Source organism: Phycodurus eques, chromosome 8 (assembly GCF_024500275.1).
Source record: "Phycodurus eques isolate BA_2022a chromosome 8, UOR_Pequ_1.1, whole genome shotgun sequence".
Lineage (NCBI taxonomy): Eukaryota > Metazoa > Chordata > Actinopteri > Syngnathiformes > Syngnathidae > Phycodurus > Phycodurus eques.
In genome coordinates this window covers 29,049,217-29,061,726 of record NC_084532.1, presented here as the reverse complement: position 1 = coordinate 29,061,726, position 12,510 = coordinate 29,049,217, and the positions used below count along the sequence as shown (strand labels likewise).

The window sequence follows — 12,510 nt, the reverse complement described above, 5'->3', positions numbered from 1 at the left end:
CTGCTGCCATCTAGCGGAAATGACCGCCATCGCACCTGTATTCATCAATTTTAAGGATACCTACTTGTTCGACTGCATTGTATCACACTAGAAGTGACAAAAGTTCTCAGTTTTAGGTAGAAGTACACTCTGGTACATGCAGATGAACTATTTAAATTCCTGCACTTAAGTAAAAGTTGTTGTTTTTTAAGTATAGACTGAAATGTACTGAAGTACAAAAGTAATACGTCAAATTATTGTTTTAACTAGCCTATTTTGACAAAGTAAAGGACAGAAAGTGCATGTATTTGTTTTTTAATATAAGGACTAGAAGTAAAAAAGTCATCAGGGAAACAACTACTCAAGTACAGCTATCTGCAAAATCTGCGGAACTACGGTGCAGTATTGAAGTATTTGTACTACGTTACTTCCCTCCACTGTATTTAATAACATTGAAATATGCCTACCATCGAATGGTATTGTATCTTCCATTTGTAAAATTTAGAAGGTAAACTTATTAAGAGTAAAATAATATGCAGTACGTATCAGACAATAATTATGAATTTGTTTTGGCTCCAGTGTGTGGCGTACTGCAGCTCAAACGCTGGATTATCTTCCTACATTTTCACACGAAGAAGAGCGATGCGGAAATGACGTCACGTACGCGACTTTCTGCTCCAAGCTAACATCCGATCTGCAACACCAAACCAATTGTTTAATTCGCTTTTGGCTCCAGTTTCTTCACGTTCGTATCAACTTCATGTCTAATAAACCAATTTCGGTGGACTTTAAGCTTTCGGCCCGGTCAAAAATGGCCGTTTGTGATCAGAAATGTGAGCATAAAGTTGACAACACCACGAGTAGCATGTAGCACAGATGCTAACAAGTTAAACCCTTATCGAACTGCAGATTTGAATCTCTAATCGTGAGGGCGGAATTATTTTAGTTTGATTTACGTGGTCAACGACACCCAGCAGTGACGGTGCCTGAGTCGGCGAGTCATTAGCGGACCGGGCCGGGGGCTGTTTTCCTTCCTTGCCCCGGTGGTGATGCTCGTCGTGGATGCTTGATGGGGCTCTTCAGGGTCATGATGCCGCCCAAGTTGCAGCTTTTGGCCGTGCTGACCTTCGCCGTCACTATGCTCTTGATCGAGAACCAGATCCAAAGACTGGAGGAATCCAGAGCCAAGCTCGGTAAGATAAGCACTAATGTGCAAAGTTCGAAGTCAGGACTTGGCGATATGACCTTGGTTCTCCACAAAAGTCAGATATTTATTATTATTATTAGTAGTAGTATTTTTTTCTCCCCCTTTTAGCACAAAGAAAAAGCAAATTACATTATTCAAAACAAGTTTTATGTAATAAATAAAATTGTAAAATGAAATACCCCCCCACCACCTCGATACCCTTTATTTATCGTGGAACCAAATACAAACTTTTTTTTTCTTCCCAGCATTAACTTGTATCAACTTACACAGAAAGAATATATATATAAATATAAAGACTATAGTAAATAAGAATTTCTTTCCTGATGATGTTAAAATACAAATGCTTCTTGGAGAAAATGTTTGGGGACGCACAGAGCAACATTCCTCCTTATCCGCTGCGTTTCTCCATATCGATATTGAAATAATTTGGCCGTGCTACTCCGTTTCGTTGCAATAGCCTCAGACCACACATTGCAAACCCGAACCAATTTCAAATGACTGGCCAAACTGCATCTTTTGCAAGCTAGCGCCTTTCTGTTTGAGGCCGTTATAAGTGTAGTAAGCAGTGCTTTAAAGTACTACTGCCACGAAGAAATAATCATTTACATCGATTAATCGCCCAGCCTGAGTTGGATGTTTGGACATGAATTGGATCTACAGGGAGTTCCACTGGTCCTTTAAAATGAGATTTTTACAAAAGGCAACGTTACTTGTTTTTAAAAATGACGCTTAATCCATAAAGTCACTGTTAAAAGGTCTTAAGAATGCACCATCCATTTTAATTAATGGGCAATTAATTAGTTAAACCGCCATTGAAAGGTCTGGAAAATAACACATTGTCATTCCAATTTCTTAGAATATTGTGATAATATATAATAATGATAATATAAACTTAATCAGAGTTGCCTTAAAAAAATATTTAAAGCTACATTCAATGAATCTGCTGTTCGGTAGTCTTAAAATTACATTTCGTTGAGTATATATCTGTATTCTGCATTAATAAATGCTTTTACTGGCAGACTGCAATCTCTATAAAGATGTTTCTTGCTTTATTTTGTATAGTATATCAAAAATTTAATTGCAAAAGGGCTTCCTATACTGTGCCAGTGCATCTAATCATGTGTCAAATGATGTAACATGTTAGGAAATACACACCCACACTAAAGGATTACATTGTGGATAAGTAATCATTTAACGTCCTTATAGTGGCCTAATAGTGTCACCTAATGACGTGAACACGTTTAATATACTTAAAGGCAGTGATTCTCAGTGCGGTGAGCCGAAAAAAAAATCACTGCCTGAGTGCAGTTCAGTTGTATTTAACGTTAAAGTTGAATACGTCGACTCGTTTATCCGCCAGAGCGCGCCATGGCCAGACACGAGCTGTCCGAGGCGGAGCAGCAGCGTCACGGCGAAGACGGCGGTCGCAACCTGTCGGAGGACGCCGCCGCCGACGACACGGTGGTCATTTACAACCGGGTGCCCAAGACGGCCAGCACGTCCTTCACCAACATCGCCTACGACCTGTGCGCCAGGAACCGCTTCCACGTGCTGCACATCAACACCAGCAAGAACAACCCCGTCATGTCCCTGCAGGACCAGGTCTGACCGGATACTCTTCAGGCGTCGATTCAAACTTGCCGCCTTCATATGAGCAGATTTGTTTTGGTGGGGGGGGGGGGGGCTGATCCTCCGTTACTCGTTGGAAAACTACATTGTTTTTGTGCTCAGGCCAAATATGTGTCTCATATATTATAATTGCTTTCGTGCCATCTCGTGTCATCTTTAGGCAATTGCAAACCTTTTGGATGGGCGTCAATTTACTTGCAGATTTTCACTATTTGCGAATGGTGGGTGTTCATTGTACAGGCAATGTTTTTACAAATGTAAAGAAAAGTTTACCGCTGTATAGTACAACTGAAAGTAAGAAAACACATAATTTGAAGACACCTGACAGACGTACAGTATAAGAAAAAACTGACAAAGAAGTGGGGCAACAAAAAGCAATGAGACAACCATAGCAGTAACATATTGTGCTTAGTTTGCAAAAAGCAGTAACAAACGATATGAAAAACAGCACCTGCTCAAAGTTGGTTTGAGAGGAAACAGATAGAGAGGAGACCACAATTAACAATAACAGAAGATAACACAAACAACAATTTTGGGTACTTGATGGGACCGAGAGAAATCCAGCTGCCAACCCTGAGCTCCCAGCAACCAACTGGACACTCTCAGTGGCATGTGAGGGTGGCGACCTCAAGTGGACAACGGTTGTACCTACACTTCACATGCACATTTTGTTGTTTATTAAAGCCAAATCATTTTTTTTTTGCCAATTAATCGATGGGATAATCGTAGAATAATCGATTCTAAAAAATTGTGGCTAGTTGCAGCCTTAAACAAAAGAACAATAGCAACCATAACATCCACTGGTACTGGGAATGGGTCGACAGGGAGAACAGATGACAAAAAAACGACGACGACTGTCAGTCAGCGTAATAATAGCACCTTGTACTCTGAGGTGGCAGTGAAGCAAAAACCAACACCCTGTGGTACTTGGTTACGAGAGCGGACACAGAACTGAAAGCGATAAGAAAACGCAGCAAAGAAAAGTGATTGTTGTCCTTTGAACGCAGATGCGTTTTGTTCACAACGTCACCTCGTGGCGAGGAATGAAGCCCGGCTTCTACCACGGCCACGTGGCGTACCTGGACTTCTCCAAGTGAGAGACGCCACCTTCTCACGTGCTGTTGCTGATGCTAACACTTGGCACGCTAGTAAGGCTGGTTGTGTTTAGGTACAGCGTCAAGGGCAAGCCCCTGTACATCAACGTGGTACGAGACCCCATCGAGCGCCTGGTGTCCTACTACTACTTCCTGCGCTTTGGAGACGACTACCGGCCGGGCCTGCGGCGGAGGAAGCAAGGCGACAAGATGGTGCGCTTGGACGCGTGTGAAAACGGTTTGAAAGCCTCACTAAACGTTTCCTCTACTTGTGCTGCGTCTTTCAGACCTTCGACGAGTGCGTGGCGTCCGGTGGCTCCGACTGCGCCCCCGAGAAACTCTGGCTGCAGATTCCCTTCTTCTGTGGACACCATTCAGAGTGCTGGTCAGCACAGACTCCTACTTATCGTATCGCAAATCATATTTCCCCATTGAAATGAAAGGAAATGTCATTAATCACTTCCAGCCGCACCCCCCTCCACCAAACCCCCCCCACCCCCCAAAAAAACCTAATTTGAGTTTTAATGAGAAAAATAGCAATCTAGATCATATAGTGATGACATAATTAAATTGAATTGAAATAATTAAAAAACTTTTTACACACAATGGACATGGTGCTGCTCCTTGGCAACTTGAGAGCAGTGTAATAAAGACAAAGACACACAAAGAATTTCACAACTGACTCGGTAAGATGCAGTAATATTAGTCGTTCGTCGCAAAGGATAAAGCATATATGCCTGTAAGTATTGTTTCATTGTTTGTCTACATGTGTTGCTCCACCGTTCGTATTCAAATATCCATTGCGTGAAAGGTTGTAACACCGCAACATCCATGCTAAGTTAGCCAGTTGATGGTGGTTTGCACTGTTTGTTAGCCTGAAGCTAAACCGCCTGTCGTAAGGAAGAAGCTGCAGAATTTTCCGAGTCGACCTTGGACTTGACCTTCCATGTTGAGCCACAAACGCGACCTGAGAAAAAAGCTTGCCACGCTCACGTCAATGGTTAATAGAAGAATTGGTTGTGCGCGTTTCATAAAATGTGCAGGAATGTGGGCAGTCACTGGGCGCTGGAGCAGGCCAAGTACAACCTGGTCAACGAGTACCTGCTGGTGGGCGTGACTGAGGAGCTGGAGGACTTCATCATGATCCTGGAGGCCACGCTGCCGCGCTTCTTCAAGGGCGCCACCGACCTCTACAAGATGGGTACTGCCACGCAAATCTCCTCGCAGCCCACAGCTGAGATGATACAACAACAAAAAAAGAAAAAGAAAACAAGTAGTAGCAGCAGATAGACCTGATAGCGCCACGTGTCACAGTAGATGTCATACAGACGTGGTATCTGTAAAGCTGAAGTTTGCTACAACTCATACTAGCATGTTGTCCCAGATGTTTTCATCACACACACACACACACACACACACACGGCATCTGTAAAGCTGAAATTTACTAGGACCGATAGAACCACGTGTCGGGGGAGATGTCATTACTCCAGACGTGCCATCTGTAAAGCTAAAGTACCCGCGCGAGGCCGTCAACACCCTGTTGTGTCGCCCCAGGTAAGAAGTCGCACCTGCGTAAGACCACCGAGAAGAAGCTTCCCACCCGGGAGACGGTGGGCAAACTACAGCAGTCCAAGATCTGGAAGATCGAGAACGAGTTCTACGAGTTTGCCCTGGAGCAGTTCCAGTTTGTACGGGCGCACGCCGTCCGGGAGAAGGACGGCGAGCTCATCGTGCTGCCGCAGAGCTTCTTCTATGAGAAGATCTACCCCAAAGCCACCTGAGCAACTTTGGGGAGGACCAACACATACATGCTGGATTCCACGATTGTTTACAGGTAAAAGTGTCGGGTTTTATTATGGTGGGACAAAACTGGACTGTGAAACGGAAAAACGACTTTAGAGTCGGCTAGCGCCTTTCAAGCGCCCGCTAAGGAACTGACAAACTCATCAAAAGTGATGAGGATTTGTTTTATACGCCACATTTCTCGAGCTTGTTTACAGAAGCGCACCTCAAAGACAGCAGTGGAAATCTGTACGGACTGCTCTTAACGGACCAAATATTAGCGTAGTAAGCTCACGTAGAACCACACGGGCGTCCCGATGGTGAATTGCACAAATATGTACCACGTAGGCAGAAGTATTGAGACACGGCTCTTTCATGCATCAATGTGGGCGCAGGTGTGGCATCTGTAGGCTGCTGTTGACTAAAACCAAAACCATTTGGTGTCTTTCAGTGAGAGATTTAGGAGAGCTCTGATGTCTCCACGACATGAGGTGGACTGTGTCCCAATACTTGTGTTTTGAGTGTCACGATGTCATCACTGGAGATGGCAGCGTCCATTTTAGATCAATTTTTGAGCGTGGCGATGCAAGTGTTAAGTACAGGGTCGTACAACTGATAGTGCCTTTTTAGGAGGATTATGATCATTTATTATGATTACACTTGTGTTGGCACGCTGAAATATCAATTTTGTTCGTATTCATCACGTCCGCTTCCATTTCAGACATAAACACCTACCTTGGAATGTTGTGTTTGAACTTTTTATTATACTGCTGTATAAAACAAACAGGAGTCTTGTCTTTAGACGTAAGGGGGGGAAAAAAGCTACATACATTCAAGAGTTATGGTTGTTCGAGGGAAAAAGTCATTTTTCAGAAAAAAAAATTAAAATTCTTTTATTTCCACGAAAGAAAATGTAGGCTATTTTAGAGAAACTAATACAATATAATTTTGAGAAAGACATTCAGAATATCAGGAGAATTCCTAATTAATTTCTCCAAGAAAAATAAGTCATAATAATATGAGGGGCGGGGGAACGGCATATTTTCAGGATTTGTTTCTTTTTTTTTTTAAGGTTTGAGAAAAAGAGTAAGTAGTTTTTGGGGGGGAGGAAAAAGGTCCTGAGGTTATAAGGAAACGTAAGAGGAATTTTTATAAATATTTTGCAGAAAATAAGTAGTACAATTTGGAGGAGCGGGGCATAAATCTGAATAATCTTAGCTGGATGTTGTGGAGAAAAAAAAATAGAATTTTTCTGGAGTAGGATATTTCCAAGAGAAAAAAAAATATTTTTCAAGGAAATAATTCATAAGCTTACAAGAAAAACAATGTTTTCGGTATTTCCGAGAAAAGTACAACCTCAATTCCAATGCAGTTGGGACATTGCGTTAAACAAATTAAAACAGAATACAATGATTTGCAAATCACGTTCAACCTGTATTTAATTGAATACACTACAAAGACAAGATATTTAATGTTCAAACTGATCAACTTTATTGTTTTTAGCAAATGTTGAGCAGAATTCCTATTTTTTTTTTAAGGAAAAAGGTGTAATATTAGGAGAAGAAATAGTATATTTTTAGGGGGAAAACTGATCATGTGAGGGGCGGAAAATAAGATCACAAGGAATTAAGTAGCTACATTTCAGAGGACAATAAATTGTATTATTTAGAGAGCAAAAAACTGGTATAATTTTGAGAAAAAAGAGGTCTTAATATTCGAATAAGAATATTTCAAGGGGGAAAAAAACTAAAATTAAAAAGGATCATATTTTTTGTGGGGGGAAAAGTTGGAATATTACCAAAAAAAGACATTTCAAATTAAGAAATACTACACGCACAGACACACATTAGCTGTATTTATTTGTATTTTCGTTCGATAGCAAACTTTTTCGAAATACAAAAACATTCTTCTCTCCAAAACGTCCAACTTTGTTTTTGTAACATTTCAACTTTTTCATTTCTGGAATATACGACTTAATTCTCATCAGATTACATCTTTATCATCGCATAAATCTTTAGTTTTTCTTTTCCGTGTGGCCCTAATCCGCCTTTGTCATTTAGTCCCTCCTCATGGCTCAACAATGTCCTCCTCACTAATAATATCTGCATGTCAGTCATCGGGGTGCACTTGACCAGCTAAAAACCTCAAACGCCTCCCACAGGATGATCCACAAAAGTCCGCGAGCGAGCGAGGTGTCCGCTCGGCGAGTTTAACGCTCCAGCGGGCCGTAGCGCCCGTTCGCCAGCTTTGAGGCTGCAAAGTCTGGACCGTACCGGGGAAGAAGGGGGGGGGGGGACTGGAACTCAATTAAGCCTTCTGCTGCAGGCGTATTGGAACATTGTTTCATTAAGCAGACGAATGCAGTTTGATAATTACTCTGTCTCAATTAGATGGAAAAACTATTGATTGTGGCTGATGAGCTTGAAGGTTAACATTTGGCACCAATTCAATCATGGTTTCAAGGCCTCTTCAGTCAACAACAAGCTACTCTCTGCTTCCATTCAAATCAACCCAAATTATATTCCCGTTTTGTAACCCTTTCATGCACATCAGTCACTACAATGGACGGCTATTCAAAAGCTGTTGTAATCAATACAGATGTTTTCAAAGTGCATCAGTCACCACAGTGGACACCTTTTCAAAAGCTTTTTTCTTCGATATAAATGTTTTGTAAGTGCATCAGTCACGGCAGTGGAGAGCTATTCAAAAGCTGTTTTCTTCGATGTGTCTTTGTTCATCAGTCACTAACTACAGTGTGGACATCTTTTCAAAAGCTGTTCTATATGCAGGAGTCTTGATGTCAAAGTTGGTCATCAGTCAATATAGTGGATGCTAGTGTATCATCCTAAATGCTGCCACCCATTGGTCAGCTGTTGTAAGTCGTGCTCTGCTGTCCACTGCAGTGACTGATGACTTCAATGACTCATGCATTTAGAGTAAAATAGCTTTTGAATAGCTTTTTACTGTAGTGACAAATGCTCAACTTTGACGTAACGACTTGTGTGTTGTGGAAAACAGCTTTTATACAGCTGTTCACTGTAGTGACACATGTAAAACTTTGACATCAAGACTCAGACGTGTAGAGGGGGAAAAAAACAGGTTTTGAATAGCTGGCCACTGTAGTGACTGATGTGCAACTTTGACATCAAGACTCTCACATCTACTGTAGTGACCAAAGCGCAACTTTGACAAAGACTCGCATCGAAAAGACCACAACCTTTGAATAGCTTTCCACGGTAGTAACTGATGCACAGCTTAGGCATCAAGACTCTCCTGTGTCCACTGTAAGTGACTGATGCTTAACTATCAAAGAGCCTTGCATGTTGAAGAAATACAGGTTTTAAATAGCCGTTTACTGCTTTTTAAATAACTTTCCACTGTTGTGATTGACATCTGATTCGGGATTCGGGAACACCTCACCGGACGCCTCCCCGGTGAGGTGTTCCGGGCACGTCCCACCGGGAGGAGACCCCGGGGACGACCCAGGACTACGTCCTTCGGCTGGCCTGGGAACGTCTCGGGATCCTCCCGGAAGAGCTGGATGAAGTGGCTGGGGAGAGGGAAGTCTGGGCTGGGCGTCCCTGCTAAAGCTACTGCCCCCCCAACCTCGGATAAGCGGTCGAAAATGGATGGATGGACGGATGGATGGATGTTGTGATTGATTGGCAATATGGTTTGGTGTATTTTCAATGCATTTAACGTTCATGGACAACTAATGTGTTCATGTGTGGTAAATAATATTTTCATATAATGTTCATGTCATTTACAATTTGTTCAGTGTTGTCACCCCCCCAAAAAAAGAGGAGTGAGGTGTTGTTCTGTTGTCTGCCACTAGAGCTCGCCGTGCCTCTGCGTGTGGAGTCTTGCTCTTGACTCTGGCCTGAAAAGGTTCAGCGAGTTCGTTGAATGCACCTGAGCTCAGCTCAATGGAACACACTAATAGTGCATTAGCATCAATGCTACAAATGACGCCATTAGGCGCACTTGGACATAAATACGCTCACTTGGTCTCGGACAATTTGTCCCGCCGCTTTGCGTGTAATGACGCCTCCACCGCCGGTGTAGAAGCGGGAGAATGTTCTGTGACCAGACACTTTAAAAAATATATAAAATACTGACGAGACACTCCGACATGAGCATACTGGCTCTATTACGCTTTACCTCGCTTGCTTCAAAAAAAGCTGGGGCAGGGTCATGTTTACCACTGTGTTACATCACCTTTTCTTTGAACAACATTCAATAAACATTTGGGAACTGAAGACACTAATTGTTGAAGCTTTGTAGGTGGAATTGTTTCCCATTCTTGCTTGATGTACAGCTTCAGCTGTTCAACAGTCCGGGGTCTCCGTTGTCGTACTTTGCGCTTCATAATACGCCACACGTTTTCAATGGGAGACAGGTCTGGACGGCAGGCAGGCCAGTCTAGTACCCGCACTCTTTTACGACGAAGCCACGCTGTTGTAACACGTGCAGAATGTGGTTTGGCATTGTCTTGCTGAAATAAGCAGGGGCGTTCATGAAAAAGACGTCGCTTGGATGGCAGCATATGTTTCTCCAAAACCCGTATGTACCTTTCAGCGTGAATGGTGCCTTCGCAGATGTGTAAGTTACCCATGCCATTGGCACTAACACAGCCCCATACCATCACAGATGTTGTTTTTTTAACTTTGCGTCCATAACAGTCCGGATGGTTCTTTTCCACTTTGGCCCGGAGGACACGACGTCCACAATTTCCAAAAACAATTTGAAATGCGGACTCGTCGGACCACAATGCACTTTTCCACTTTGCATCGGTCCATCTTGGATGAGCTCGGGCCCAGAGAAGCCGGCGGCGTTTCTGGGTGTTGTTGACAAATGGCTTTTGCTTTGCATAGTAGAGTTTCAAGTTGCACTTACGGATGTAGCGCCGAACTGTATTTACTGACATTGGTTTTCTGAAGGCGTCACAGTGGACGACTGGTTAGAGCGTCAGCTTCACAGTTCTGAGGACTCGGGTTCAATCCCCGGCCCCGCCTGTGTGGAGTTTGCATGTTCTCCCCGTGCCTGCGTGGGTTTTCTCCGGGCACTCCGGTTTCCTCCCACATCCCAAAAACATACATGGTAGGTTAATTGAAGACTGCCCGTAGTTGTGAATGTGAGTGCGAATGGTTGTTTGTTCGTGTGTCCTGTGATTGGGTCGCGACCGGTTCAGGGTGTACCCCTGAACCGTGTGTGTACCCCTGAACCGGGTGTACCCCCTACCCGAAGATAGCTGGGATGGGATCCAGCACGCCCGCGACCCTAGTGAGGATAAAAATGAACGGTATTGAATTCAAATTCAATTGCATTCAGTTGAAATGGAAGAAAGAATGTCTCAGAAGTCCTTCAAAACACACCCAAGTGCTTGTTTTTATTGCTTCATTCCTACAAAAGGACATACACCAAAGCTCATATCTGATTGCAGATTCCAGTCAGTGGACAATAGAATTTTAATAAAGAAAGTACAGTAGAGGAATTCAGCAGACAAGGAAGTGAGTTGGGGATTTAGACGGTGATGTGACAGAATAAAGGTGCTGTAGCGGCAGCGGTTTTCCCACACTGAGACACCATCAAGACAACATGAAACTCGTGCTGGTCACAACATTGCTGCTGCTGCTGTGTAGCACTCAAGGTGAGGCACAATTTCATAATCATACCTAAAAATGTAAATTACATTTTGTCAGTTTACCACATAAAAGGTAAATTGAACATGAGGTTTTTATGTGTGTTTAATGAATAAAATACAATTAGGCATAACCAGCTGTTGACAGAAGTCAGGGATTATTATTTTTTTTTATTTTTTTATTTTTTTTATTTTTTTTTATTCGTTGGAGATTCTAAATTGCCCGTAGGTGTGACTGTGAGTGCGAATGGTTGTTTGTTTGTATGTGCCCTGTGTTGGCTGGCAACCGGTTCAGGGTGTACCCCGCCTCCTGCCCGATGACAGCTGGGATAGGCTCCAGCACGCCCGCGACCCTAGTGAGGAGAAGCGGCTCAGAAAATGGATGGATAGATGGATGGATGGTTTTCTGAAGTGTTCCTGAGCCCACGTGGTGATATCCTTTACACATTGATGTGGGTTTTTGATCCAGTGCTGCCTGAGGGATCGAAGGTCACGGGCATTCAATGTTGGTTTTGGGCCTTGCCTCTTACAGTGATTTCTCCAGATTCTCTGAACCTTTTGATGATATTATGGACCGTAGATGATGAAATCCCTAAATTCCTTGCAATTGTACATTAAGGAACATTGTCCTTAAACTGTTCGACTATTTTCTCACGTACTTGTTCACAAAGAGGTGAACCTCGCCCCATCTTTGCTTGTGAATGACTGAGCAATTCAGGTTAGCTCCTTTTCTACCCAATCACGGCACCCACCTGTTCCCAATGAGCCTGTTCACCTATGGGATGTTCCAAACAGGTGTTTGATGAGCATTCCTCAACTTTCTCAGTCTTTTTTGCCACCTGTCCCAGCTTTTTTGGAACATGTTGCAGCCATAAATTTTTTTATTATTTACTGAAAACAGTAAAGTTTATCAGTTTGAACATTAAATATCTTGTCTTTGTAGTGTATTCAATTAAATTATAGGTTGAACATGAATTGCAAATGATTGCATTCAGTTTTTATTTATGTTTAACACAACGTCCCAACTGACTGGTTAGAGCGTCAGCCTCACAGTTCTGAGGACCAGGGTTCAATCCCCGGCCCCGCCTGTTTGGAGTTTGCATGTTCTCCCCGTGCCTGCGTGGGTTTTCTCCCAAAAACATGCATGGTAGTTTCAATTGACAGCTCTAAATTGCCCG

At 42.9% G+C, this 12,510-nt stretch overlaps 1 protein-coding gene across 3 annotated transcripts in view; it reads left to right on the top strand.

Annotated features, from left to right (window-relative positions):
• The first annotated feature begins 622 nt into the window (after positions 1–622).
• The window catches only part of hs2st1b (heparan sulfate 2-O-sulfotransferase 1b), a 36,379-nt gene continuing 24,491 nt past the window's right edge, over positions 623–12,510 (top strand). For 2 of the 3 annotated variants that reach the window (XR_009769022.1, XR_009769023.1), the window contains exons 1-7: positions 623–1,172; positions 2,547–2,788; positions 3,823–3,908; positions 3,984–4,122; positions 4,197–4,294; positions 4,953–5,110; positions 5,464–5,743. Coding sequence is in view for 1 of the 3 variants with exons in the window: in XM_061683325.1 (XP_061539309.1) it covers positions 1,049–1,172; positions 2,547–2,788; positions 3,823–3,908; positions 3,984–4,122; positions 4,197–4,294; positions 4,953–5,110; positions 5,464–5,690 (1,074 nt within the window). In the remaining 2 variants the exon portion in view is untranslated. Of the gene's footprint in view, positions 1,173–2,546; positions 2,789–3,822; positions 3,909–3,983; positions 4,123–4,196; positions 4,295–4,952; positions 5,111–5,463; positions 6,718–12,510 lie in introns of those variants that run through there. The other variant, XM_061683325.1, reaches the window with a different exon arrangement.